This window comes from Podarcis filfolensis (genome assembly GCF_964270895.1).
Source record: "Podarcis filfolensis genome assembly, chromosome: 9".
NCBI classification, from domain to species: Eukaryota; Metazoa; Chordata; class Lepidosauria; order Squamata; family Lacertidae; genus Podarcis; species Podarcis filfolensis.
In genome coordinates this window covers 63,961,769-63,988,921 of record NC_139610.1, presented here as the reverse complement: position 1 = coordinate 63,988,921, position 27,153 = coordinate 63,961,769, and the positions used below count along the sequence as shown (strand labels likewise).

General features: G+C 41.1%; 2 protein-coding genes across 3 annotated transcripts in view; one reads left to right on the top strand and one right to left on the bottom strand.

Moving 5' to 3' along the window:
- Positions 1-27,153, bottom strand: part of WDFY3 (WD repeat and FYVE domain containing 3) — a 155,035-nt gene continuing 127,882 nt past the window's right edge. Inside the window, exon 60 of the mRNA XM_083631522.1 lies at positions 1-525. Within this exon, the coding sequence (XP_083487648.1) occupies positions 505-525 (21 nt within the window). The 3' untranslated portion in view covers positions 1-504. The remainder of the gene's footprint in view (positions 526-27,153) is intronic.
- On the top strand, positions 525-25,353 carry CDS1 (CDP-diacylglycerol synthase 1). 2 transcript variants are annotated; one of them, XM_083571556.1, is made up of 13 exons: positions 525-1,257; positions 9,466-9,593; positions 10,038-10,134; positions 10,681-10,778; positions 11,194-11,333; positions 13,593-13,651; positions 15,518-15,600; positions 16,835-16,922; positions 17,766-17,834; positions 19,639-19,791; positions 20,519-20,638; positions 20,921-21,024; positions 21,911-25,353. In XM_083571556.1, exons 1-13 carry the CDS (start codon positions 1,195-1,197, stop codon positions 22,038-22,040), a joined length of 1,332 nt encoding a protein of 443 aa, XP_083427682.1. In that variant the 5' UTR covers positions 525-1,194; the 3' UTR covers positions 22,041-25,353. The 2 variants fall into 2 exon arrangements, with proteins under 2 accessions (XP_083427682.1, XP_083427683.1); XM_083571557.1 differs by lacking the exon at positions 525-1,257 and adding an exon at positions 2,838-3,253.

Sequence of the window (27,153 nt, the reverse complement as noted above, 5' to 3'; positions counted from 1 at the left end):
GGGGCGTGGCCCGGGCGCCGCGCGACGGGCAAGAACGGCCGGCCAGGCGCGAGGAGAAAGGGGCTGCTGAGGGAGCGAGCGAGAAAGCGCGGGAGCGAGCGAGCGAACGTCCGTCCTTGCCTCTCTCTCTCTCTCTCTCCCGTTGAGGAGTCGCTGTTTTGTGTGTGTGCGTTTGTGTGGCGGCGGCTCGCGCGGCAGTAGCAACGCTGCGGCGCCGCCTGTCGCGGGTGGCGCTGTGGGTCGGAGGGAGGCAGGCGCTGAAGGGGGTCTCATAGGGGGCTCCGCTGTGGTCCCCCCTCACCTTCCCCGTTCCTCCAGGGGGTGTGGGCAGAGAGGTTAGGCGGGAGAAGCGAGCGAGCGGGTGACAGGGGTGGGGGGTGGTGGTGTTAGATCCCTTGGGTGCCCTCTGTAGTTGGTCGTGAGGGGAAGGGGAGATCTCCCCCCCCAAAAAAAAAACACTCGAAAGGGTTTTCAGGGGGGCCTTTGCGATTTTTTATTTTTTTTTTATGTGGGGCCGAGCAGCGCCTTTTTGGGCGGGAGTCTTAATTGTGGGTTGCGCATAACGCCCCCCCCCCCAATCATTTAAGTCTTCTGAGGAACAGAGCTGAGCTTTATTTCGGGGAGAGGGGATTAGACAAGACACCTTATGTGTGTGTATGAGTCTCTGGAGTAAGAGACCCCCTCCCCACCTGCTTGTTTTATTTTATTTTATTTGAGGGAGGGTCCCCCCCCATACTTTACCTAGGAAAAAAGCAAATCTTATCTCAGAGCCCATTTATTTGGGGAGAGAGGGGGCGGGACACTTAGCCAAAGAAGACCTTTGGACAGAGATCTTTTTGAAGGGCATCTGTTTTGGGGGGTCCCTGCTATGAGTAGCATCATGGAAAACTCCTGAGGGACCTCACAGGTCCCTTCTGTTTGGGGTTATCCTCGCAGAGGCTTTGGAAAAGAGAGAGAGAGACTTCTGGTCTGTGTCTTACTTTTGCAGTGGGGAGCTGATATTGGGGTTGTTTCCCCCCCAGTTCTCTGGTTTCTTGCAAGGAGCTAGCTGGGATGTAGGAGGGTTCGAGAGGCCTAGGCTTTTGCAGTTAAAGCCTGTGATTCTCCCCATTATTATAAGGTAGGCTTGGCCCCTGCACACACACATTCTACTTCCTGCTCCTGCTGCTGTTTTATTGACCTCACACCAGGGAAATGTCGGAGCTGAGGAGGAGAGGAGCTGGTGGAGATCATGAAACTGCAAGCGTAATTGACAAGGTAAGGTTGAATGGGCCTCTTTTTCGTTTTACCTGTTTCCAGGTATGGGGACGTGGAAGGTGCGAGCCCTGTCAGTTTCCGAGGAGGATCCTTTGCATACCATTTCCTCCGAGCAGATTCCACCACCCTTTCTGCTTGGGGTATGATGTAAGCAGTTCTTGTTCCCCACGGAGGATTAAGATTTGAAAGAGAGATGCTTCTTTGCTGTCTCCTCTTTCACTCGGTTATCATTTCACCTCTGGGGATATGCTTGAGTAATGAAATTTGGGGCAGGTGTTTGCTTTCTTCGCCTCTCTCTTAGGAAGTCACTCTTCCGTGTCAGTGACACTTGACCGTCCTTTATCCTGAGGTGAAGGTGTGGGAAAATGAAAGTCATTCTCCCTTCCCCACACCTCTGCATTTTTAACATGTTCATTACTTCACAAGGTTGAGAGTATTCAAGGTGAATTGGTAAAGCTTAAAAATGTGGATATTGTGCACCGTTCCAGTTCTGCGGTAAGAGGCCGTTCTCTCTACCTGCAGTTTGCACTCTGTGCAGAAGGTTGTTCTTTGCATCACTCCTCCCCTTGTTCTACGTTTTCACTAGCTATAGGATGTTTCTTAAAAAAAAAAAAAGGATGTAAACAGCCGGTTCACTAATACATTGACCCTGTGCATTGGAAGGAAGTAAAAAATAAACTGCTGAATTTGTTCTTGTTAGCTTGTTTCAACACCCATGTCAGGTTATATATTTATGGTTTTCTAACTGACAGACATTTGACTCTGGGCTCAGATATAATATTTCAAGAGGAGAAGCTGCTGTTGTTCGCTAAAAAACAACAACCCCCCCTTTCATGGATATCTGTGCATTGGTTTTGTGCCTATTAGCCCTTAGGCAGAGGGGATGAAACAATTCATTAGCAGTTGTGTTTCTGCCTTACGTAAACTGTATGTGATTTTAAATACTGAAACGTAGGCTTTTAGAAGTATGTGTCATTCCTACGACTGAATATTAAAGCTGACACTATATAAAGCATAACAGAGGCATCTTAATGAAATAATAATGCCAAGATTTTAAATATGTCTAGACTATGTATGTATGCTTTGCCAAAAAATGCACCATTCTTTTAGTGCTAGGAAAGAAATGGAAATGGGTGACCCCAGGTTTTTTTTGCCTTTTAAATTCTAGCAGAACTTGGAAATGAAAGGTAGTGGTATTGTAGTGGTGTTGTCAGTAAATTCAATTGTTTTAGGCTGCTGAATACACCTGAGCAAGCAAGCCAGTTTTTCAAGCTTTCTAACTTCAGGAAGTGATGGAATAAAGAGAGAGAGAGAAAGAAATGGATCCTGTTTTCAAGCTCATAAACTTAAAACAGAAGGCATAAAAGAGAAGGGGACTGGAGGGAAAAGGTAGAATAAGATCACTTCTTCAAAGATGAAACAAAATTGTATCAGTCAGGCTGATCTTCCCATATTGAGCTGATCTTCCCTGTTCTTGCTTGAATAGCAGTTGCTTGCTCTTCTTCCTTTGGCTGAAGGATGAGGCTGGAGTTGCCTTTCCCCTTGCTTTTTTTCTACATCTCCAGGGCAACGGACAGTTGGAGCAGAGTGTTCTTTCAGGGGGTGGGGGGAATACAGGTTCCCTGTAGCTGTTCTGTTTCTGGCCAGTGAATGGGGCCAAGATGGTCTGCTCCTTGCCATAATGATCTTCTTGGGATGCATAGGGAGCAGCTTCCTCATGGCTCTTGGTCTCATACCTGATGACAGAAGGCAGAGTATCCTGCCTTTCAGCTCTGCAGTCCCAGGTTCATGGGGCAGGGGTGGTGGTGGAGAGAAGTAGCAGTGATTATACTCTCTCGAATTTTGTATTATGCCATGCCTGTCATGGCAGCCATTTTCTGACTACTGCCTGCACCACTTTTTGACTGCTGATCAAAAAGGGTTGGCGACCCCTGTTTGACGTTACCCACCACTCTCCAACACAAGAACCTTCATCTATCATAAACAAAACCGTACGGTAATTGTCTGTTAACTTTATTGTAAACTTGTTTGCATGTACGCCTGATGTTGGAAAGAGCACACTGCATCGTGGGGGCGGCAAAGAAGTCCTTCATTGGTGCCATAATCTCTGTAACACTGGGCTGGCAATCCCTGATCCTTTGGTGCATGCCTTTTTTATTATTAAAAAAATGGAGTATTCAGTCATGTGAATCTTGACCTGCAATCTGAAGTGGTATTGCCAAGCTAACAAGCTAATAGGCTTGCCATCAAATCTGCTGCTTGAGATAACTAGACATGTTGAGTAACTGCAGTAAACTGGCCAGCCTCTTTATTACTGCATTTTTGCCATCTTCCATGAACTAAGCAAGAATCTTTTATGCTTATTCGTGTTCATGAAGGGGATGCTAATTTCTCCTAGTTCAAATGCCTGTTGAAAGTTGTTCTGCAGAGTCTCCCAACCTTCAAGAACTGCTTCTTGGAGTAGTTTTAAAACAACAACAAAATATAGCTTGAGTTAGAAGGAGCGTGAGCTTCTGCCCTTTGCTCCTGCCTTTGGGTAGGGTTGTGGAAAACACTCTGTTAGTGCACTTTAAAATCCTGGCTTTCTTCCTGTGGGCTTTCACCACCGCAGGCAAGGATAACGACATTAAAAATCAATCAAAAGCATCCGGGGGAAATCCCGACATGTAACCAATGGAATCATCAGTCTTAATGTTTTAAAGTCTATGAGCACCGCAGGCACTTTTGACGTGTGGCAGAAGAAGAAAAGGAGCTGTGGGTGCCCTAGCAGCTGGGGAAACCCAGTGGTAAGCCTTTCTAAGTACAAATTGTACCTCCACATCTGACACTGTCGCAATTTTAGAGTTGAGCAGCAACACTTAGCTTTTTCATTCTGTTGAGATGTCATTTGTTAGCTGCTTGCTCACAAGGGATTCCTAGTGGAAGGGATTTCCTGGAAGGGAATTCCTGGTGGAAACCCAGCCACATGGGCGGGGTATAAATAATAAATTATTAGTATTAAATTATTATAGTGGAAGCTGCCAACCTTGTTGTCATTGGCGGCTCCTCTGACAATTGTCTGGTTTCTCCCCGCTTCTCTTTCTTGCTGCCACTTAAAGGTCCCTCGGAGGGGCTCACATGGGTGAGCTACCTGCTAAGACCTCTGTTGAGTGAGGGTAGCCTTGCCCAGGCCAGGGGCTTCTGGCCACCAGGGGTAGGGGTGGGGGGATATGGAGGAACGTAGCCTTGGTGTGTCAGGAGGTGGGCCAGTACTCACTCAGAATTGAAAAGCATGCCCTATATCTGAGCATGTGCAGAGTGCCTTCCCCCAGAATTACTATTCAGTCGCAGCCAGCCCCCAGCAGAGTAGGACAAGGGACTATGATGCTCAGGGTCAGGGCTGTTCCCTTCTGTTGTTCTGACTTGGTGTGGCAGTGGGGAGAGAGATACTGTGAGCATTTAGGTTGCAGCAGCTGGGACCATTTCACCCCGATCCATTTTCAGTCGGAGTTGCTAGCTATGTCCCCCACCCCCAATTGTTGGACTACAGCTAAGAGCTGTTCTACAGTGGAATGGAGTCCTTCAGAAGGTGGTGGACTCGCCTTCATTGGAGGCTTTTGAGCAGAGGTTTGATAGCCGTCTGTCATGGATGCTGAGATTCCTGCATTACAGAGGGTTGTACTAGATGACCCGCAGGGTCCCTTCCAACTCTACAATTCTATGAAATGCTCTGGTGTAGTTGTGGCTCTAGAGATCCTAGAGGGTAATGTATGTTGTTAAACAACATGTTGTAATGTTTGATCTAATTACAAAAACAAATTAGTGAGCAATCCTGTGAGCCTGGGAAGGAGAAATTTGCAGCTGAGCAGTTATAACAGCATGGCAGTAGCGAACAATGTTGTCCTGGGCAGTCATATGTTGTCCTGGACAGTGACCATTGCTACTGTTTGATGATGCTTGCAGTTGTAGCAGGTGCTTGGCAAGCAAAGTTTTGCTGGGCTACTGGATTTGCCCTTGACTGCTAGGAATCCCTTGTTTAATGAGCAAGCAGCTAGCAAATGACATCGCAACAGAATAGAAAAGCTAAGTGTTGCTGCCCAACTCTAAAATTGTGACAGTGTTAGATGTGGAGGTACAATTTGTTCTTAGAAGGGCTTACCATTCCAGTTTGTGTGAAGGAAAGACAAAGGAAATATTTACTTGCTACTTATTATAATCCATTGGAGTCTCTTGCTTTATTTTGTATAAATAAGTTATCTTAAACCTATGAGCCTGGCAGTGTGCAGCTCTTCAAATTCTTGGAAGCAGTAGGGCTGGGAGTTAAATCTGGAGCTTTAGTCAAACAACATGCCCTCTGCCCCTGATCAGTGACTCTTTTAATCATCTTCAGACTAACTGTTAAAGGCCTGGTTATAAAGTTTTTGCCTGGTGCCTAAATATATAAAATGATGGTACCAGGTGAGCCTGTCTCGGGAGAGTGTTCCACGAACAGTGGCAGCTTATGGAGAAGCAATGAGACATAAAATAAGGCAGCCCTCCCCAAACTATTGCCCTCCACATGTCTTGGACTCCACCTTCCATCAGGTTGTGACACAAGTGAGGGAAAGGCGAAGGGGCTGAGAACAGCAGAGGCAAGAAAAAATGGTTGCACAGCACAAAAACAGGGCTGCACACTTAAAAGGCTCCTAACATATTATTTTGCATTCTGCCACATACTATACTGCAGGGTGCCACAGCATCAGGCACAAGTGAGCAAAATATACCATGCTACAAGTGCCTTCTCTGCAGGGTAAGAAATCCAGATGACTCATGCAAGTAAGCCATACTGCATGGAAAGCTTAAACTAATAATACTAAGAATTTATACAGCGCACATGGAGTGACATGCAACATTATGTGAGGTGATTTTCACTTCCTCCCCTTCCCCCTGCAGTCCGTTCCACTCACAGATGGCCACAGTTGGCTGTCACCCTTAGTGTTTGAAGCATTTCACATGTATATCAGTATGCATTCATCAGTCATTTTATTTGTATGCTACCTTTCCATATAGCAGCCCTTTAAAATAGGTTAGTGTTAGCTGCATGTTGCAGTTGAGGACTTGAGGTGATAAAGAATAGTAGTTTGCTCAAGTCTACCTAGTGAGTTTGTGCCTAAGGTGAGTTTTGAGCCAGGGACTTCCTGGCTCGTACTACTAGGAACTGTACTACTACCAGATTTCTCTATAAAAATGAAAAGTGCCTCATAGTTTTCTAAACTTCTAAGTGGAATATGAATTTGATCTTAAGCATAAAACTAGTGTGTTTACTGAAGTTTCATAGTTTAGTTTTGTACAGGAAATTTTGCAGCTAAAATAAGTAATAGTGTATGATTATGATGTGTTCTGGGAACAGATTATTGGCCATAATGTGTCCAAGCTTTTTGTACTGATTTATGTTAAACCAAGAATGGGAAAATGGACCAAAATGGTTAAAATACTCATGCAGCCAATTATTTTGGCAGACATTTGAACCCTTTCATGCTTAAAATTGCTTTAGAAGTATTACTTTGCACTCTTATTTCTGTTTATTTCTTTCTTTTTAATAGCCTTAGCATACTTTTTAATAGTACTCCACTGGCTGTTGAAGGAGCACCTTATGTCCTTAAACCAGGCAAAGGCAAACTCGGCCCTCCAGATGTTTTGGGACTACAACTCCCATCATCCCTAGCTAACAGGACCAGTGGTCAGGGATGATGGGAGTTGTAGTCCCAAAACATCTGGAGGGCTGAGTTTGCCTATGTCTGCCTTAAACCTTCCAGCTTTCTAGAATTATCAAAGTCATGCTTTCCTTATTTGTAAACCTAGCTGAACTCACTGAGATTTCACTTTGAGTAAATATTCATAGCATTGGGCTGTATGACAGCTAACTGTACTTGAGAAGGGCATAACTAGAACCCTGGAATAAATTAGGAAGTTACTTAGATGTGACACCCTTTAATTTCTAACAGATGTATTATGGTGTAAGCTTAAGTGGACTATATTTCAGTTGAAATATATGAACATTTCATGAAGTGGGCTCTAGTTCTTATGTAACAATATATTTGTTAGTCTTGAAGGAGCCACAGCAAGACTCTTTGTTCTACAGGCTACCCCTCTGGAATAAGTAAATACTTGGAACTTTAAACTAGGGCAGTTGCTTTCAGAATCCAAACTTCCAATCTCTGGCTTTGTGATGCATCTGGAAGCTAGAGGTATGCTGTGGTACAAGGAAAAAAATAGAAGCAAACAGTTAAGATAGCAACAGCATTGTGACCTCAAAAAATTCAGTCTAAAATAATCAAGCAGAAGCTCAAACTAAAAGTTCTCATTCAGGGTGGACACCTTCTTTGGATGGAACATTCTGACTTAAAATTGCCATGGTTTCAGCTCTTCACTTTTCTTATTTTGGGGACTATAAAGACTTAACCTCCACTCTGGAAAAGCTTAAATGGGTAACTACTATGTAGTAGGACTGGGAATTGGCCTTTTCCTGCAGAGACTGACAATTCATAAAATGTCCCATTCTTTTTCATGGAAAGGTATCTACCCTGTGGAAGGAGAGAAGAATTGTAGTAATGTGAGAAAGGTATTCTTTTTTTTTTAAAAAATGCCAGGCTAGAAACATAAACATAAACATTTAGTTTAGTACAAGTCTATACTGAAAATAGGAGAAGAAAATACAGTGGAACCTTGGGTTACATACGCTTCCGGTTACATACGCTTCAGGTTACAGACTCTGCTAACCCAGAAATAGTGCTTCAGGTTAAGAACTTTGCTTCAGGATGAGAACAGAAATCGTGCTCCGGCGGCACAGCGGCAGCAGGAGGCCCAATTAGCTAAAGTGGTGCTTCAGGTTAAGAACAGTTTCAGGTTAAGTACGGACCTCCGGAACAAATTAAGTACTTAACCCGAGGTACCACTGTACTGCCCATTTTCTTGTTAAGAAGAAAAACCTCTCCTCTCCCTTAACTGTTTTATTTTACAACAAATTTCTTTCAGCTGATAACTATCCTTAAAATCTTGTGATTGCTATTAAACTCCTCCCAGCAGATTTGGGTTTCCTCTCTTGCTTTTTTTTAGCTGACACTACTGTAAGTCTTTCAGAATGACTATTCATACTGTGCTCTGATCGGCAGTCGTAAGATACAGTGTTCATGCATAATGAAATTAATTCCTATTTATCTTTGATAAATGATACGGCAGTAAATGTAGAAAGAGCCAAGGATGGAAAACATCTCACATTCTTAGGCACCAGCATCAAATTTATTGGTGTCCAGTCAAGAACATTTTCCCCACCCCTGTGAAGTATGAGTACAGGTATAATTTCTATCCTGTCTTTTATTTTACAGCTTTTGAATTAAAGTAACCTACCTACAAAATAAAAAGAGTCAAAATAGGAAAGGAGGACATGGATTATTTTGACCATAAATTGTTAATACGAATATACTGGACTGCTGAGTATGATGCATGCCTCAAAAAAGCTGACCAAAATGTTCTCTCATTTCTTTTCTGTATTCTCACGTTGATACCTTGTCAGCTCAAATAAGAATAGGGAGTAAGGTAAAGGTAAAGGGACCCCTGACCATTAGGTCCAGTCGTGGCCGACTCTGGGGTTGTGACGCTCATCTCGCTTTACTGGCCAGCATGACTAAGCCGTTTCTGGTGAACCAGAGCAGCGCACGGAAACGCCGTTTACCTTTATGCCACAGCGGTACCTATTTATCTACTTGCACTTTGACGTGCTTTCGAACTGCTAGGTTGGCAGGAGCAGGGACCGAGCAACGGGAGCTCACCCCGTCGTGGGGATTCGAACTGCCGACCTTCTGATCAGCAAGTCCTAGGTTCTGTGGTTTAACCCACAGAATAGGGAGTACAATTTGTTAAATCTATTGTTGTGTGGAAGGTGTTGACTTCTTCCAGTGTTTAAGCACATTGAGTTTGGCGGGATCTTACTTTCCATAATTTTTTTAAAAAACAGCTTTCTTATTTGTTTTTGAGAAGCTGTATCTGTAAAGATACTTTTGTTCACAATGTTGAAAATTTCTAGCATTTGACTTCTCATGAAATCATGCTTTGCCACTGATTTCAAATAATGGAATAATAATAAATTATAATAAATTTCTATATTACAGTACGTTGAATGTTGAAACAATATGCTGGTGTATGTGCGTTCTTAGCTTCTTAAGCGTATTTGCATCATGTGCTTTGTTTTAGGATGTAGATGGAGAAGATAGATTTGCGGAGCTAGACCTCAGGACCGATTCAGACATTCCTGAAGTTGTTCCACCAACAGACCGCACTCCAGAAATTTTTAAGAAGGCCCTTTCTGGCTTGTCTTCCAGGTATGGAAAAATAAAACTGAAAATATTACTGTAAAATAAATTAAGCAGATTGTATGCAAGCTAAAGCTTTGTTCTTGGAATTAGTTGCTTGGAGATGCATTCAGGGAGCCATTTGAATGGAGACAATTATTCTAAAATATGGTCCATTGTTTTTATCTCATTATCCCTTCCTAGTGTTATGAATTTATATAGGTGCCAGACTTTCTGAACCTCATTGAACCTAGTGGGACTTATTTCTAATTAAAAAGATCACATTGTCAGTGGTGTTCTGACCTGGACATTGAATTTGGTTTCAAGCATGAAAAAGTTACATTAGACTCATCAGTATTCTTTTGGTCAGTTGCTCAGTTGCTGAGTGTTAATATAGCTTAATACTTAATTTTGTTTCTTTTGTTATGAAGTGGCAGGTAGTTGTAACATTATGGATTTTTTTTTCTTTTGCAGATGGAAGAATTGGTGGATTCGTGGGATTTTAACTTTAGCTATGATTGCAGCTTTTTCGCTGATTATTTACATGGGATCATTTATGCTGATGCTGCTTGTAAGTTTCCTGAACTGTTAAAACTTATTTGCTTTGTTTTAGCATAAATGAAAACCAATTTGTTAATCACTTCAGCCTGCCTTTTCTCAATTTGTCCGTTGTGAAACCAGTTTAATTGAGTAGCATAGCCATATAGACTGAAAGTCTCCTTTGCTTTTATAATCCAGCACTACTTGAGGTTTCAATTGAGATGTAGAAGCTAGAAACTTGTAGTTGAAATCTGAAATGCCAAGTAAATTCCTGTCTCTCTCTCTGTTCGTCCCCATTTGGAGCAATATTGAACACAGGCCTTTGTACACAACGTAATGTGCGTTGAGAGTTTCCCATGATGTTGTATGAACCAGGAAGCCTGTGCACTGAATTTCTGGAGTGCCTATGAGCCTGCTAAAGGCATCTATGAAATGAGCTATGCCATATCAAAGTAGTATGACTCACCTAAGTTTAGCTTCCAGTTCCAATTATCTAGGAACACCAGCATATGAATATGATGCATTTCTATCCTGTATTAAAATTTGGAATCACATTCACCTTTTACCTTGATTTCAGGTCATGAGCATACAAGTAAAGTGTTTCCACGAAATCATCACTATAGGTTACAGAGTCTATCGTTCTTATGAGTTGCCGTGGTTTCGAACACTGAGCTGGTAAGTAATTTCGGTTCTAGCTGTTTCCAGCCTTTCCCCATTACATCCATAGGGATGACTTTTAGTGGAAGCACAGACTGAGGATTTACTGACTGCTTCTGACTGCTGGCTTTGTGGTGCTTCACTTCTGTACTTGAATTAAAATAAGTGAGACATCAAATGCTTCAATAATGGACACAGTTAAAAGAAATGTAACAATTTAAAACGATTACTTTTTTGGTATCCCTTGCAAAATACCCCTCCAAATCATGTTGTATCTGCTTGCTTCGACGAGCCTCTATTGGAAGACTCCTAAGTATGCAAAATGTTAGAGTTTTCTTACTTTGATATTTTCATCTTCAAAGATATAGAATGATATGGAGAAAAAGGGGGCTCCCTTCTTACAAAGTATCTAAAGTTGCTTTATATGTTGCAGGTATTTCTTGCTGTGTGTGAACTACTTCTTTTATGGAGAGACTGTAGCAGATTACTTTGCCACATTTGTTCAAAGAAGAGAGCAACTTCAGTTCCTAATTCGCTATCACCGTTTTATATCTTTTACACTTTATCTGGCAGGTAACTTGGTCCAACTTGTTACTTGCCATTGCAGTTATTTACTACTTGATGTCAGACTCCAGTGTTCTCCCTTTCTGTGCTAATAGACAAAGAGAGAGCGTGCACAGAAATTACAGAATTAACTATATGCAGCCTTTGAAAACCACACTCATGGGTTGCAGTAAACACTGAGTAACTTAGTAAAGGCATTTTGGCAGTCATCTCCCATGTCATAGCTCCAGAGTTATTTTTAATGAATAGCTTCAGTGTTGGATAAGTTTGGGAATGGGCATTCTTGCATAGACTCTGGAATGGCCTGATCTTGATCTGATCCTGCAAGGCACTTAACGTTGTTAAGCAAGAATGCATAATTAGTATCACTTAACAGCTAATTGTATTGCAACTCTTAAGCACTCCAAAGTGTGTATTCTTGCTTTGAAAATATAATATGCGTTGGTGGGCCATCAAAGTTCTAGGTCAAGACTTTCCAACATGCTTTCCAGGTGCTGCAGACTACAGCTCCATCAGTCCCAGTCATGTGGCCCTTGTATAGGAAGCTGTGGGCTGTTTTTGTTTTTTATTGGTAGATTATACAATACCGAGATTGGGCCATACTTTATGTAAACCAAAGAACACTTCCAGAAAATCCTCTAGATGTTGCCATCCAGGGAAAGGATTTTCACAACTGTGAAATAATTACCGAGGCTGCACTTTTGTGCCCTCTTTCTTTTAAAACCTAGATGTAGATGAGATTATCAAGGGAGTGGTGCTGCCTTTAAAACACAAGGCAGGGCATATAGTGATTATCTCATTGGTATTGCATTTTAATAAGGCAGGCACCAGACTGTGTACATGTGACATGCCCAAATTTTGAAATTTGTGCTTAGAAGTTACCAGCCATCTTTTTCGCTTTTGTCAAATAACCGTGCATTGAAAGCAATTGAGTATGAAAAATGCTCTGTTGGATGCAGACCTTATTATATACAGCAATAACTCGGGATGGGGTAAATATTAGTTATGGCTCACATTTTAATGTGAACTTTCTTAATTGGCACTTCCCAAAACAGTATAAAAAGCAAAACACAGCTATTGTTCAAAACTCACAGTTCTCTGAATTTTGTCCTGCGGTTCTCCTAACAAAAAAAATACACCAAATATGCTATTAGAGAAATGTGTGCATAAAAATGGATATATTGGTGAAATAACATACAAGAACACATTATATTAGGGGAAATAAAGATTTATTTAAAAAATTACAAATTGATGCAGAGATATGGCAAACTGAATTTAAGATTTGAAAAATAAGAAACTGAAATTGGCCCGTCCTTAGGAAGAAGCCTCACACGCTGCTTGTGTGCAGGAAGTCAGATTTGTAATGATGCATAATACATACACGTTCTTTGGGTAGTACTCACAATTATTGGAGCATGTTCCTATGAGAACCCTGCCAGGCTTCCTCTATACACTGCTTTTTAAGAGAGCATTGAAGGTACTCCTATCCATTAGGCATTTGGCAGTTGGAACATTCAGCTCCTAGGGTGATTTTTCAGGCTTTTAGCTGTCTTTGTTGGGAGGTTCATGTTGAGTTTTAAGTGCCTTGGGGCTTCTGTTGAAAGGCAATCTATAAATCTTAGGGTTGTTTTTTTTCCAAATCAGTCATTAAAGACTCATCTGCAATTATAATTTTAAATATTTGGCCTCTGAGTACAAAAACTATGCTTACGGTTGAAATGAACAGTGGGAGCTTTGGAAACTGAGTCCTCGCCATCAGTTTCCTTGCAATACAGTGGTACGTCTAGATGCGTTCCGCTCTTGTTACGGACTTTCAGCTTACGAACGCAGGAAACCTGGAAGTGTTTACTTCCGGGTTCACCACGCGTGCATGCGCAGAAGCGATCTGCACGCTTTGCACATGCGCAGAAGCGCTCGATCGCGCCTCACACATGTGTGGAAGAGGCGCTCTAGTTGCGGACTTTTCGGGGTGCGAGCGGCACCCTGAAATGGATTAAGTCCGCAACTAGAGGTACCACTGTACCTGTATATAAGAATCTGGACAATCTTGTTCAGTGTACTGCTTAAATTGGCCCTATAATCAGGAGGTACAATGGAAACAATTTTAATCTCTAAAGAAAACAGTAGTATTTACAGTTATAGTATCGAGGTTAAGACTGATACAATTGAAAACCAAAGTGGAGGGGGCAAGCCCAACAATGCAACCGGCTAGCTTCTGTTTACTGAAAGGCTGGAAAACATGCACATGCTTTCTGTTTTTTTGCATAGGTTTCTGTTTGTTTGTATTGAGCTTGGTGAAGAGGCACTATCGCCTGCAATTTTACATGGTGCGTATCAATCCTTTAGCTGCTAAATTTGTTGTCAAAATAATTAGCAATATTAAATGACTTGCTTTTGAAGTTTAATGTCCAAAATAGACTTTAAAGCCTTATGAATACAAGTTATTAACTTGCACTGTTAATACAAATCTGGATTTGAGATATGGAAGTGATACCTTTGTCAATGACTGTGTTGACATGTTTAGGCTAAATCACAGTTTCGTGTGATATGCATAGACCAGAATGTGCCCAATGCAGCTTTGGGCTCTCATTCTTCTCCTTTCCCCTTCCCATTTCTCACCCCACATGACTGGGAGGAGGAGTTTGAAAGATTTCACTTCCAGAACAACAAGCTGGTTGACATAACCTGTGGTTAACTGAAAGCAAACCAGCTTCTGAAATGATGGTTTGAAGTAACCATAGTTATATATTAACCATGTTCTGGCTCCAGACGACATAGCTAGCTGTGGTTAACCAAAAGCAGCAGTAGAAGTTTGTGAATTCCCTCTTCCCAGTTGTGTGGGAATAGGACAGGGTGCATACACAAGTTTTTGTTTTGCTTAGGCTCATTTCAGATTGTGCACATGGCCTAGTGGGGTTGAAACCAGCTCAACATGTAATAATTATGGGTTCTTTGTTGAAGACTGTTGCTATAAGGCTTAATTCAATCTGCCAATCTAGACTGACACCACTTTGGAAAAAGTGAATTTGTTATTTTCTATACCAATCAGCCAGCAAAGCTGTTGGGGTATTCAAAATCTTCAGCATGAACATAAAGAAAATTGTTTGAAATTTAAATGCACGTTAAACCTTTAACATTTATGTTCTCACCTCTGCCTAAGTTAACAGTAAGAAACCAAGAATTATTTTAAAATTATTGACTTACCTCAAGGTTGTCAGTATTTTGCATTTTTCTGTGGCTGCACTTTAATCCAACATGTGTTTTTGAATGCCTTTAGTACTGCTTTGTGGAATGGTTGCAGATGTGCTTGCAGTTGTCCCGAGTGATAAAAACACAAAAATGTAGATTTACAAAAGTGCGCACTAGTACTTTGTGCATGCTCAAATATGTACAGTACAAATGTGTATACAGCTAAAACAACTCTTCATCACAGATCAGAACAAGAGACTTTAGAAGATTGGAAATGTATAGCATCCATGCTGAATGTAAATGTAAATTGAGAGTATCTACTTAGCACACACAAAAAGCACACATCGTAGTACACATATGCAAGTGTCAGAATAGTCATATGGAGAATATTAATCAGTGGGATTCATATTTGAACCAGACATTAACGTCTAGTTCCTAGTAGCCTACCAGTTATTAGCTACATTTGAAATGGTAATTTAATTGTATGAAACCTCTCCAGAGTTGCCACATGACAAATCACAATTTGTTTGTAAGAAGGGATTCTTCTTCTTTAGTATGTCTGCAGGTAGTGTAGTTTTGATCCTTTGTGTTCATCAATAACTTGTAGGAACTAACTTCTGTCTGGACAATTTCCCATCATTATATTGCATGCCATCACCATAACTTTGCCACTAACATCTTTAATGTTCTAATTCTAAATTGTCTTATATGTATATGCAGACTATCCTATTATTTTCCACCTTCGTTCTTCCTCATTCCCATTAAGATACATGGTTAAAAGTATTTTAATTCCTACATGGAAAAATTATAGGAGTTTTAATAGAAATCTCTTTTTATAAATGTCTTGTCTTCAAAATTAATACAATTAGATTGTGATACTGTTTGTGTACACCTCTAATTTCTTAGAATGTCTGTGCAACTCCTTCAGCTAAACTACCATTTTTATTTAGATGTATTGATCTGTTGTAGTGTCACTAACTGTTGTGTTATTGCACTGTTAACAGTTCGCATGGACTCATGTCACTTTGCTGATCATTGTAACACAATCCCATCTTGTCATCCAAAATCTGTTTGAAGGCATGATCTGGTAAGGGGACAGTAATTCTTGCAAATCTATACATATGTCTCAATTGTTTAAATAGTATGTTTCTAGAGTCTGGTAATTGTTTTCTCTTTCACAAGTTTGTCTGCAGATATTCCATGAGGCCTTGTCTAGGCCTTAAAATATCTGGAATAAACAATAAAATAAGCATGGTTAAAATTCAATTCAAAATTGAAACCTTCACCCTCCGAGTAGTGTTAAAATATTGGTCAACACCACTGTAATCTAATTTTCAACTAGCATTAAGGGCTGCTGCATGTAGGTCATAGAAAATAAGTACCAGGTCTAAATACATTGTCTTGGAGGTCTTGTGGGTAACTGCAAAACTTTCTTCCAGAGCCTTTAGGATTATGATGAAAGGCCAGAATTAACTATAAGGAGTATGGATGGGTATACCTCAAGAAGTCATACAAATGTCTCAGTAAATTTGATTAGCCTTATGGTTAAATCCTGAGTAAATTGCATTGCTGGTGAGGAGTGAGATTGCCCTGTGTTCAGGAAAAGCTTCCTTCTTCCTTACAAATGGGCAAGGACCACGATCCAAAAGATTGTGACACTAGTTCTGTGAACTAAAGGGGACTTCTGGTTGTTCAACAGCAACCCTCCAAGCTCTGTAGCAAACTGCATTTGAAACTGAGGGAATTTGTGATATGGAATGAGTGTTAGCAGTTTAAAGAATGATGTTCAACGGTTCTGCTGGTTAGCACAAGCCTTTGAATGAATTCAGGCAGTTAGTTGATTCCCACTCTGTTTTCCTGTTGTCTAGCAGTTGCCAATGACTGAAGTGGAAAGCGGGTCTCCTATTGCAAGAAGAGATCCAAACATAAATTATGAATCTAATTATTTGTGGTGATAGGGGTTGCTGATGCATAGCCTGGATTTATTTTAATTTACAGGAAGTGTTTGTCGCTTTAAGCATGTGCTCTGTGTCCATCTCTTTTCCAGACATATTTTTTTCTGATTCATTTCATAACTTTCAAAGTGTTTGGCATATATTTACAGTGTAAAGAATTTCCTCATATTGCAGAGCCATCTCAAAGTGATCATTCTGTAAACATTTGCATTTAAATTATTATATGATTTTTTTTAAAGTACACTGTTGCTATCCTATGAATTTGCCCTTGCAAGTTGACCAGGATTTTTTTCAAAATTACTGTTCTTCTAATAATACCTCTGGGTTGACTCTAAACTATAAAACTTTTTTCTTTTTACTGCTCAGGTTTCTTGTTCCTATCTCAAGTGTTGTTTGCAATGATATTGCTGCTTATATCTTTGGATTCTTCTTTGGGAGAACTCCGTTAATTAAGGTACAAAATTTGGTTCAGTAAATAATCAAATAACTTTTTATAGGTTTACTCATGTTTGGCTTCTATTTACTCTGTGGAGGTTTTAACACTTTTCTGGGGAACTGCAGAATGTGGCATATCCTGATTGTGCATTTCATCAACACATTATGGCTATTTTGGAAGGTATTGTTCTGTCCAGCAACTAGGCTAACTATAATTTTGACCAATTTTACAATATGGCTTGCTAGTTGTGTTCTCGGATTCTTCACATTCTTCTTATGTACACATACAGATTGCTTTCTTTGTTATATTCTTTGCTATTTTCTATACTTGAATGTTTCGTTAACATGTCAGAGGACCTCTTACTGTTGGAGGGGGAAAAATAGGACTATGGATGGGTCTACAGTGTTGGCTTTTGTTGGTGATCAGAGTGCATTAGTTGAATTTCTGGCACTCTTAACCTCAGATTTTGACTTCTGAGAAAACATGATCCTAGTCCCCAGGAGCATTAGCAGTCATCTTGTTATAGACACATTTAATCTGCATTAGTAATTTACAGGCTCCTATTTGAATGTGTCTTTGAAGTCACTGCTGCCCTTAGACACAATCCCACTACCTTATTTGAAAAATAATTGAAAACGGAGGTGTACTTTTGTAAAGGGTGAGCATTCTTACCTGTTATAATATACGCATATCTACACATACTACTCTAGAAGTAGTACAGCACTTGAAAGATGGCTGGAACATTAACTGATTATACTAGATCTAAACAGCATTTAAGTTCTGCTTATGTTATGTGTGTGTGTTTTGCTTGGACAGAAATGCAAAAATTGTTGTAACTTCTTCATTTCTCTCTCTGATTAGCTGTCTCCCAAAAAGACCTGGGAAGGCTTCATTGGCGGTTTCTTTAGCACAGTTGTGTTTGGATTCCTTGTAAGTGGATGTGCCCTTCTCATGCTAATGTGTTGTTGTTCATTGCATTTGATTTGAAGCTGGCGTGAAATGCTCTGAAATGTGGCCCGTCTGTTGAAGCTTTCAAGCGTCAGGCTCTTGACAAGTTAAGGCTTGGAATACCACTTTGTGTCTAGAAGTTGTGGATGGCAGGCTGACTTGTGATTGTAATCACAATTGCAGACAGCTTTCTTTGCTGCAGCAGAAGAGAGCTGCTTGAGTGACAGCATGGCATGTGACTATGCTACCTTCCCTAGCCACCTGGGTGGACATATCTTCATTTGGTCCCTGTATAGACCACCCTTCAGTATAAGAATCGTTGGGTGGTATATGAGGACAGTAGTTCTAAAATCACAGAGCAGTAACTCATAAGTCAGCGAAGTCCAGCATTTCACAAAAAAGCACCTATATACAAAACATTGCTAAATTGTATGCATTTTACAATACAGGGTATTATGCTTATCCGCCATAATGGTCCTCAAAATTATTCACCCTATTAAAACGTGATTTACAGGCTGCTGGTGCTGCCTTTGCAGCGACAGATCTTCAATACCAGGATTCTAATTGGTTTCTACAAGTATTGCGAAGCACCACACTCTCATGTTTTAAAGACAGTAGCAACAGAGTGTGATGCTGGAGAGAACACCTGTGCCCCAGAGTCTTCTCCCCAGTTGAGTAGCTGTTCCTGCTGCTGATGGGGATGGGGAAACTGGTTTGGTGTGGAGTAAAATTCTTTTGCTCCTCCTTGGAAGAAGGGACAGCCTTGGAAAAGGGGGTGATCTTGCCTGATTGCATAAATGGGAGCAACACCCATCTGGATGTGAAACCTTGAAAGAGCGACTGCTGCTGGATTTGCCTTCTGTCCTAACAGCAGGCAGGACTTTCTTATCCTTTGTCTTGACTAGGGCAGAATGCACTTTTAAGATAATCATTTACCGGGCACTGAAAAGACATCATGTTTGGCACCAGATAAACTTTTCTGGGGAGGTCATTCCACATAAAGGATGCCACAGGCGAGAAAACCCTGTATTCAGTCACTAGCTGCCTGACTTCAGATGGTGGGTAGGGCCTCAGGAGAAGAATGGAGATCTGCACATCACCTGGAGTGGCATGGGAACAACCATTCCAACAGTAGCCTCATTTCTGCAGAAAACATTTCAAAAGTGCCTTAGGGCACAATGGGAGGAGTGAACCATTTTTTCATGGTGGAGGTAGATATCCTTCTCTCGGATTGTTCTTCCCATTCATTCCAGAAGGTAGGATTTGTTCATATCAGGCTGTTGCTCTGCTCTGCTTGGAAGGAAGCTCCCTTCCCTTTTTTTTTCAGACTGGAGATGAGCTTGGGCAGAACTCCTTTCCTTTGGTTTTCTTTTCTGTGTCTTACTAGTTCTTCCTCTCAGTTGTGAAGCTGTCCAAAGTGGGAGGGGGGGGCTCTCTCCCATGCAGAGAATAGCAAAAGCTTGATTTGCCTAAACCAGCGGTTCTCAACCTGTGGGTCCCCAGATGTTGTTGGACTACAACTCCCATCATCCCTGAGCTCTGGTCTTGCTAGCTGGGGTGATGGGAGTTGTAGTTCAACAACATTTGGGGGACCCACAAGTTGAGAAAGGCTGGGACCTAAACATTGCCTTTTGGATTGAATGGGAGAAGCAACCCAGAGGAAGGCTATCCTCCTACAATGAGCCGATCACAGGTAAGACCAGTGCTCCTTTTTCTTGTATTGAAGAAGTCTGAAATGCCCTCAACTTGTCACAAAGATCTTATGGACGCCTACTGTGCTTTTCAGGTTGCCACCCTTCTGGCTCAATATCAGTATTTTGTATGCCCCGTGGAATACAACAGTGAAACCAACAGATTTGTCACAGAGTGTGAACCGTCAGAACTATTTCAGTTACAAAAGTACTCCATACCACCTTTGCTTCAGGTTGTGCTGGGAAGGGTAAGTAAAGCAAAATCTTTAAGGCAAAGCTGAATCTTTCAAAGTTGGCATTCTGAATGAAATGCTTTTTTAAAAGCCCAATTCTCTCTCCCTTCTTCCTTTGGAGTAAGTAAAATAGCAACTTTTAATTTTCTCCTCCTCCTGCGTGAGGAGGAGGGAACAAATCTCCTTGGGCTGCCTGAAGTGACTCCTGCTTTGTGCTGCTGCTGTGTAGAAATAGGCAGGCCAGGCCAATCCACCTGCCTTCTTCTAATCATTCATTGTCTTCCAGAAGGAAATGGCACCATGTGGTTTGCTCTATACCCACTTTGTGCCTCTCTGCAGAAGATGGCAGCCAGGGAAAGCTCCCCCATGTATCTAGACCTAAGGCTGTTTCCCCAACAACCTTTTTCTGATGTCCCTTGCTGGTCCATAACTAGGGAAGAGGGACAGGGAGAAATTAATTTTAAGAAAAGAAGAAAATGAGAGGGAGGCTTTAATTAAAGTGTACAGACCTCTCTGGAACTTTGCTCGAACTCTGACCTCACGCCAAAGACCGGGCTGGTCTGAGAAGGCTGGATACTCTTCTCTGACTGATGAGGAAGAGGTAAAGCTGGTCTGGTTTTTTGAGTAAGGTGCCCATCCTTTTAAGCATTTTATGCTCCAGGTTGTCCTTAAGGGGGGCCTGTGGATATGGGGAAAACTTAAGTTTCTTATAAGGAAAATTAATGACCATAATTTCTTGTAGGAAACAGTGAATTTGTGCCCGTTCCAGATGCACAGCATTGCTTTGTCAACATTTGCATCCTTAATTGGACCATTCGGAGGCTTCTTTGCAAGTGGATTCAAAAGGGCTTTCAAAATCAAGGTGTGTATGAATCTGGACGTATGAATTTTCCCTGTACCGAGACTTCTGTGCCACTTTTGTAAGTACATATAGAAATAGAAATCTGCTGCCCCAGTTACCTAGGGGTACCTTTTTAAATTGAAAAAATGTTATGGATTATTTGACTAAATATTGCATCTGTAACTTAAATATAATTGATAAATTGATTTAAAAGCAGTTTAAAAGTGTTACATTAAAGATATAATTAGTATTAATTAGGACAGCTACCTTCAAACAATAAATTGAGTTTCCTTTTTTCTAAAGGATTTTGCTGACACCATTCCTGGCCATGGCGGAATAATGGATCGCTGTGACTGTCAGTATCTGATGTCTACATTTGTTCACGTCTATATCACCAGTTTCATAAGGTATGTTATCTTTTAATAATTCATTGCAGAGAATTGACATGAAGTTGTTACATGAGTCTTCATTTCAGATACTACTGTAACCTGCTCTATGTGTTTGAAAAGCGCTCAGTCATTTACACTGGCTCATAACAGAAGAGAACTCATTGTCGGGGCTAAGGAAATGGCTCCAAATGGAAGTAATGGATGTAGGTAGCAATGTGAATGGTTGCTTTAACTTAATAGAAGCTTACATTAGATGCATGTCAGGACAGAGTTGCTGGTTGCTTGTCCCAGTACTCTACATTGTTCTATGTGTAAAACTTCTCAGAAAGTGCCAGTGGCAATTGGTATCTTCCTTGTTATCTGACATTACTGTTCTGAGTTGCTGGAGACTCAGATGCAAAGGTATAGGTCCATTAATGGGCTTATGCAAGGGGAAAATAATAGGGCCCTAATTCTGTAGTGGTGCAGGGAGCAGCATTTCATATTTCCTCACATGCAGAACTATTTTTTTAAAAAACAACAACAATTTTTATTGGTTTTTAAACAAAAACCAGTACAAAAACCATTAAATACTTATCCTGCTGTACTGCAGAACCAGTTTTTGTGACTGGTATGTTATACACCTAATTTTGTTCTGACATTCTTAAATTTCCCTCCCTATAGTAATTCGTGCTTGGGTGGATGTTCATAATGAGGAAATGTGTCTCACAGTAGATCTGGTTATTCATGTTGAATTTCTGTGACCTCATTAAGGTGTTTGCATATGTTCTGGTCGGCATGCTTTCGATGCTGTACTGTCCCCAGTAGAGCGAAAATTTCATTTGGATGAGCTCTTTATAAGCAAACATTTGATCACAAGTGGTATTGCAGATTGATACCTTGTCTCCTTCAATTTAATTGCCAGAGGCCCCAATCCCAGCAAGCTCCTGCAACAGCTGTTGGTGCTTCAGCCAGAGCAGCAATTAAATGTCTACAAAACTCTGAAGACGCATCTCATTGAAAAGGGGATTCTTCAGCCATCGCTGAGAGGATAGGCAGACCAAACTGTGGACTACAAAGAGAAGTGCAGCTGGAAATGCAGGTTTTGCTTATATGAGCATGACATGTTGGACCGAAGTCAGACTGTGTGTCTGAAGATATGAATGTTTGTTTACTAAGATTACTGTGAATATCTAGGAGGCCATGCAAGATTTAAGTTCCTTCTAACTGCATGTTTTTGCTGTCTAGTTTAGTTCCTTGGGTTGATGAGACGAGCCTTCTCCCTTGGTTCCCAGCTACAGATTTTTAAAAATAACTATTTTTAAACAACGGTGGGCACACTCCTTCTGGAACAAGAATGCAACGGATGATTGGGAGTATGCAGTTCATCAAAATACATTTTAGTGCAATGATATTAATGACTCCAGCTCAATTAATGACACTTTGCCGTGCTGCATTTTAGCTGACTATCACTAAACTTTGACCAAATGGCATCTGTTTGATCCTGTTGCAGTACTTCCCCCAAATAGGAAAGGGGCCTGTAATGGAGAAACCCTTACAGGAAAAGCGTGCCTGTAAATGGATGCCTGAGGCTGGTTTTGCTTTTAGTTAAAAAGCCTAAGAGGCGGGTGAAAAAGAAAAATAAAGGAATGGCTTCTTGTAAAAGGGAAATGTTCTTTGGGAGGGTGGGGCTCTTTCTTATAGCATCCTAAAGACCAGTTTAAAGCACAAAACGCCTACTTGAGTTGCAGGCCTCTTCTCTACCAGCAAACTCTGTCCAGGGTTTTGGGGTTGAAATGACTGATGAGTCTCTGGAATGTGCTCATTTGTGCCTCCAATGTTTGGACGTGTTAAATAGAAACTCCCCCTTCCTTTATGGTAAGTGCAATACAAGTGCTAACTCAGCAATATTTAGATCACTTTCGTAACAATGTTAGTTGGAGTTCTATGCTGTGAGATGAATCTAGTGCTTCCATCGCTAATGGAGTCTCAAGGGCAGTAACGGAGTTGGAGATTACTTCTTCTTACCCTGTGGGGAAGACCAGCACTTCTGTTGATAGATGTGCTCAATATGATTTGCACTTTTGAGATCCCTTACCGAAGTCTGCATGAAATGTGACATTTCTAATATTCAAGGCATGAGTTGCTTTTTAAATGCTTCTATGTGGTTTCTTTTTATCATGTGATAATAAAAAATATTTTTAAAGCAAATGAAAGTAATAAACCTAAAGCACACGAATGCCAAAAACATGGTATGGTGAGGAGTGATTAAATAGGGTTTAAGGCATTAGGAGTGTAATCTTCATGGAAGTTTCTTTCTACAGAAGTCTCACTGAAACAAAGGATATTTGCACAACAGCACATCTATTTCCATTCATTTCAGTGAGGCTTGTGCAACAGAACCTTCTGGAGGATTCTACCCTATGAACTTGGTGTGAGTGAGTTTTCTTCTGCTGTGAGCTTTCGAGGTTCCATATTTCTTGCCCTGCTTGGTGCTGCTTGACTAAACTGTGTAGTGAAACTCAACACATGTTATTAACGTCTGACTTCTAGAAAAATGAAATCCGTTTACATCATTGTACTACTTGAGTTCATTGTGTGTTTTGGTTTAGGATAGTATATATCAAATCATTATGACAGGGTGACTGAACAAGCTGGAAACGTTTGATTCTATCAAAATCAATGAAACAACATCACCAGTAATATCTAAATATTTACAGGCTTCTTCTAAAATTACCTTGGTGGTGCAGGAGTAGCTATGGTGTTTGTCCTTTCGATGCTTCTCCTGTGATAATGTAAATTGAAAATAGCATAGGAAATGCTGGTACTGTGGAAAAAGTTGGCCCACTGGGAACTGGAGCAATAACTAGTGTGAGAAGGAGCCGTATTGTAGGTTCCTACCTCTTACTCTGGGGCAGATGCACTAGCACCCATGATGCCGCGATAACATCAGAAGAGGTGCCTTGAAGCTGGATTAGATATTTCTTTAAAAGAAACAAAACAATGCAGTGACTTCTGTAGTTGCCATATCTTGAGATCCTAATGGAACTGAGTACTCTGAAGTACCTTGCAAAGAAAGTTTGGCAACTACCTTCCTCCTAAGCTGTTGCTCATACATTTGGCATGATGTCTGGACTCCTGGTCATATGGAGTGCCTACATGTGTACAGCTCTGTCTATAGGTATCATTTCAGACACTGGGGTGCACAGCATTCACTGAACACATGTGGGTAATGTTTATTTGAAAATATAATTACTTCCCACCATCCAGAATTTTTCCCCATCCAGAATTTATTTGTGGATCAATAACTACTTTTAGAGATCTCAGCTTTCAAACTAATCACAACAATGACCCCATGGGGGTGATGGTTAAGCTCTAAAAAGAGAACAAAATGCAGCTTAAAGCTGAAGAAATGGCCTAGACTTTCAAGTTAAGAAGCATCACTAGGAAAATTTGCACTGAAGTCAGTAGTCACTTGTAGGCCTTTGAAATTTGAGACTTAAATATATTTTTTCTTAGGAAATTTTCTGCCTAATTACTTATTTCATCCTGAAGGTGACTCATATAAAAATGTAAAACTTAACTTTAATGTAAAGGTGTAACTTTTGGGTTACTTTGGTGTACTTTTTATAGCATTGGTATTGAAGTAAGACTGTATTTAAGCCATTGAATGCAGGAGAATAGCTGGATCTGCCAGCTCTGTTTGCACTGTTAAGAAACATGTAGAATGTTCGCTGCTCATTAAAAAGTGAAATGCCTCCTGGTCACTTTGGATGTGCTCTTATCACTTTAGAATCTGATTGTTTTTGTTTAGGACACAGTTGAAAAGGTTCTCCCAGTGTGCTTTTCAGGAACAGCCTAAGTGTATTAGCAGAAATGACCAGACATACTCAAGGATGCAAAAACCCACACCCATGGCCATCACGGGATATCTGCAGCAGTGCCAAGTCTGGTTGTTGTCATGTAAACTTAAAATAACTAAAGGTTAAAGCTTGCTGAACTGTACCTGGGACAGTAAATTCTTAATGAGCATAATCTTTTCAGGGAAGGTGAAGATGTCTTGCTGCTTTAGCTTTTAAGGGTTTTTTTTTAAAAAAATTACATGCCGGAACATTTTCTTCAACGATCTGTATTTTATTAGTTCAAGCAAACTGTGTGATCAAAAGGAAACATCCCCCTCCCCTATACTTTTTCATTTGCACTTCTCTTGGGTGAGACACTCTGCCTTGTTTAGCAAAACTTTAGAAAATTGTGTGTATATACTGTAAATGTTGAGCATTCAATACTGTAAATGTGTATTCAAAATGTTTTAGTTGACCATTTTGTAGAGCTGGGATGGGGAAAATAAAGCCCTGATCAAAACCTTGATATCCTGTCTTTGCCCATGAGTTCTTCTTTTTGCAGATGTTTGAAGTTTGCAGATGAGTTTCACTATGTGTTTCCTCAGTTCCTCATGTGCTTTCTATAAAAACATCAGTTTAATTCCCAAAAAAGAAAAAAGCTCTAAGTAGTAAACAGATTACAGTGGTACCTCAGGTTACCTACACTTCAGGTTACAGACGCTTCAGGTTATAGACTTCGCTAACCCAGAAATATTACCTCGGGTTAAGAACTTTGCTTCAGGATGAGAACAGAAATTGTGCGGCAGCGGGAGGCCCCATTAGCTAAAGTGATGCTTCAGGTTAAGAACAGTTTCAGGTTAAGAATGGACCTCCGGGCCGAATTAAGTTCTTAACCCGAGGTACCACTGTACTAGCTTTTATTGCACTTGACAGGAATACATAGATGTTTCAAAAAGGAAAAAGCAGCTAGATTCATCCATACATAAATTTTAAAAGAGCATTAGATGGTAAAATAAAGGTAGCTGGGAGACATTGTGCTACTGTGCTGTTAAGGAAATACTAAGGTTTGCTTTAAAATGGTCAATATTGTTAGATATTTGGGGTAAACCCTAGATATTAATAAATGCTAGGATTTTGGGTTCTTTGTGATGTGAAAGGATAATATAAGCTGCAAGGGGATCCCTGGGCTGCCTTACGCAAACCAGTCTGGCTGGCTGGGGGCAGAGCAGAGCTGTTAGCATTACAGTAGAGAGCCCACATTGAGCCGCATGAAATGGAAGTCCATCAACCAGTGTATCTGAAGAAGTGTGCATGCACACGAAAGCTCATACCAATAACTAACTTAGCTAGTCTCTAAGGTGCTACTGGAAGGAATTTATATTGTTTTGACTATGGCAGACCAACACGGCTACCTACCTGTAAACAGAGAGCCATTGAGGGTCATCACACCTCCTTGTCCCAGGTGTGACCAGAGACTAGAGATTGGGAAGGTTGCCAGGGTAACTGCTGGGGTAGGGCAAGGGGCTTCTGGGAAGAAGAAAGGCTGAGATCCATTTTGGCAAGGGTGAAGGAAGGACTGCCGGAACTGTTGTGGACCATGCTGTAAGAACTGGACCCCGTCCATGCCGCCGAAAGGTGTAAATAGGCAAACATACCTGATTTCTTAAAGCACGACAGCCTCCACTGTGTCTTCTATTATCCAAAGGGACACAGACCCTGTGTGGGCACCTGAGATCCCATACGCTCTTGCCAAGGCTTGGCAAGAAAGAGGGACGGGCGCCGGGCTTTTGTAACAGTATGAAGATAGAAGAGGTGGTCTTAAAACGACCACTTGGCAAGTTGTTGCCATTGTTGCTGCTTTCCCACGACACTTCATCTTCTAGTTTTGCCATAGGTAAAGGACGACATCTCCAGGAGGGTGGACCAAATTCCTAATTCTAAACCAACATTATTTTGTGGCAGTTTGGTGCTGCGTACCAGTGGTATCTTGAGTGGGCACTAGGATACCACCAAGTGGGATGTTCTGAAGCTATTACTGTTATTCCCAAGGTGGGAACTGGCACACTAATAATCTGGAAGCACCTGAAGGACAGGCCAGCCAAAGGCAGTCTCCAAGCATACATGTAAGTCCAGCTTTTAATGCTTCATCAAAGAACTTGGATTGGTCCAAGTTACTGTCTGGCACATGTCTTGAAGAGATGTATTCTTGAGAGTGCAGCATCCCAAGTCAATTGCTAGATCTGTTGCATGGAAGTTTACTGTGATGCCTGGAGTGTTGGTACGACTTAGCAGGCATCTCTGTTCAACATCCCTGGCCAGTCAGGAC

What these genes read in the sequence shown, in the direction of transcription:
- CDS1 (XM_083571556.1), top strand. Translation starts at nt 1,195, where the DNA reads ATGTCGGAGCTGAGGAGGAGAGGAGCTGGTGGAGATCATGAAACTGCA. An exon ending in CTTTCTGGCTTGTCTTCCAG is followed by an intron (nt 9,594 to 10,037) that starts GTATGGAAAAAT and finishes TTTCTTTTGCAG; the next exon opens with ATGGAAGAATTGGTGGATTC. An exon ending in ATCGCCTGCAATTTTACATG is followed by an intron (nt 13,652 to 15,517) that starts GTGCGTATCAAT and finishes CACTGTTAACAG; the next exon opens with TTCGCATGGACTCATGTCAC.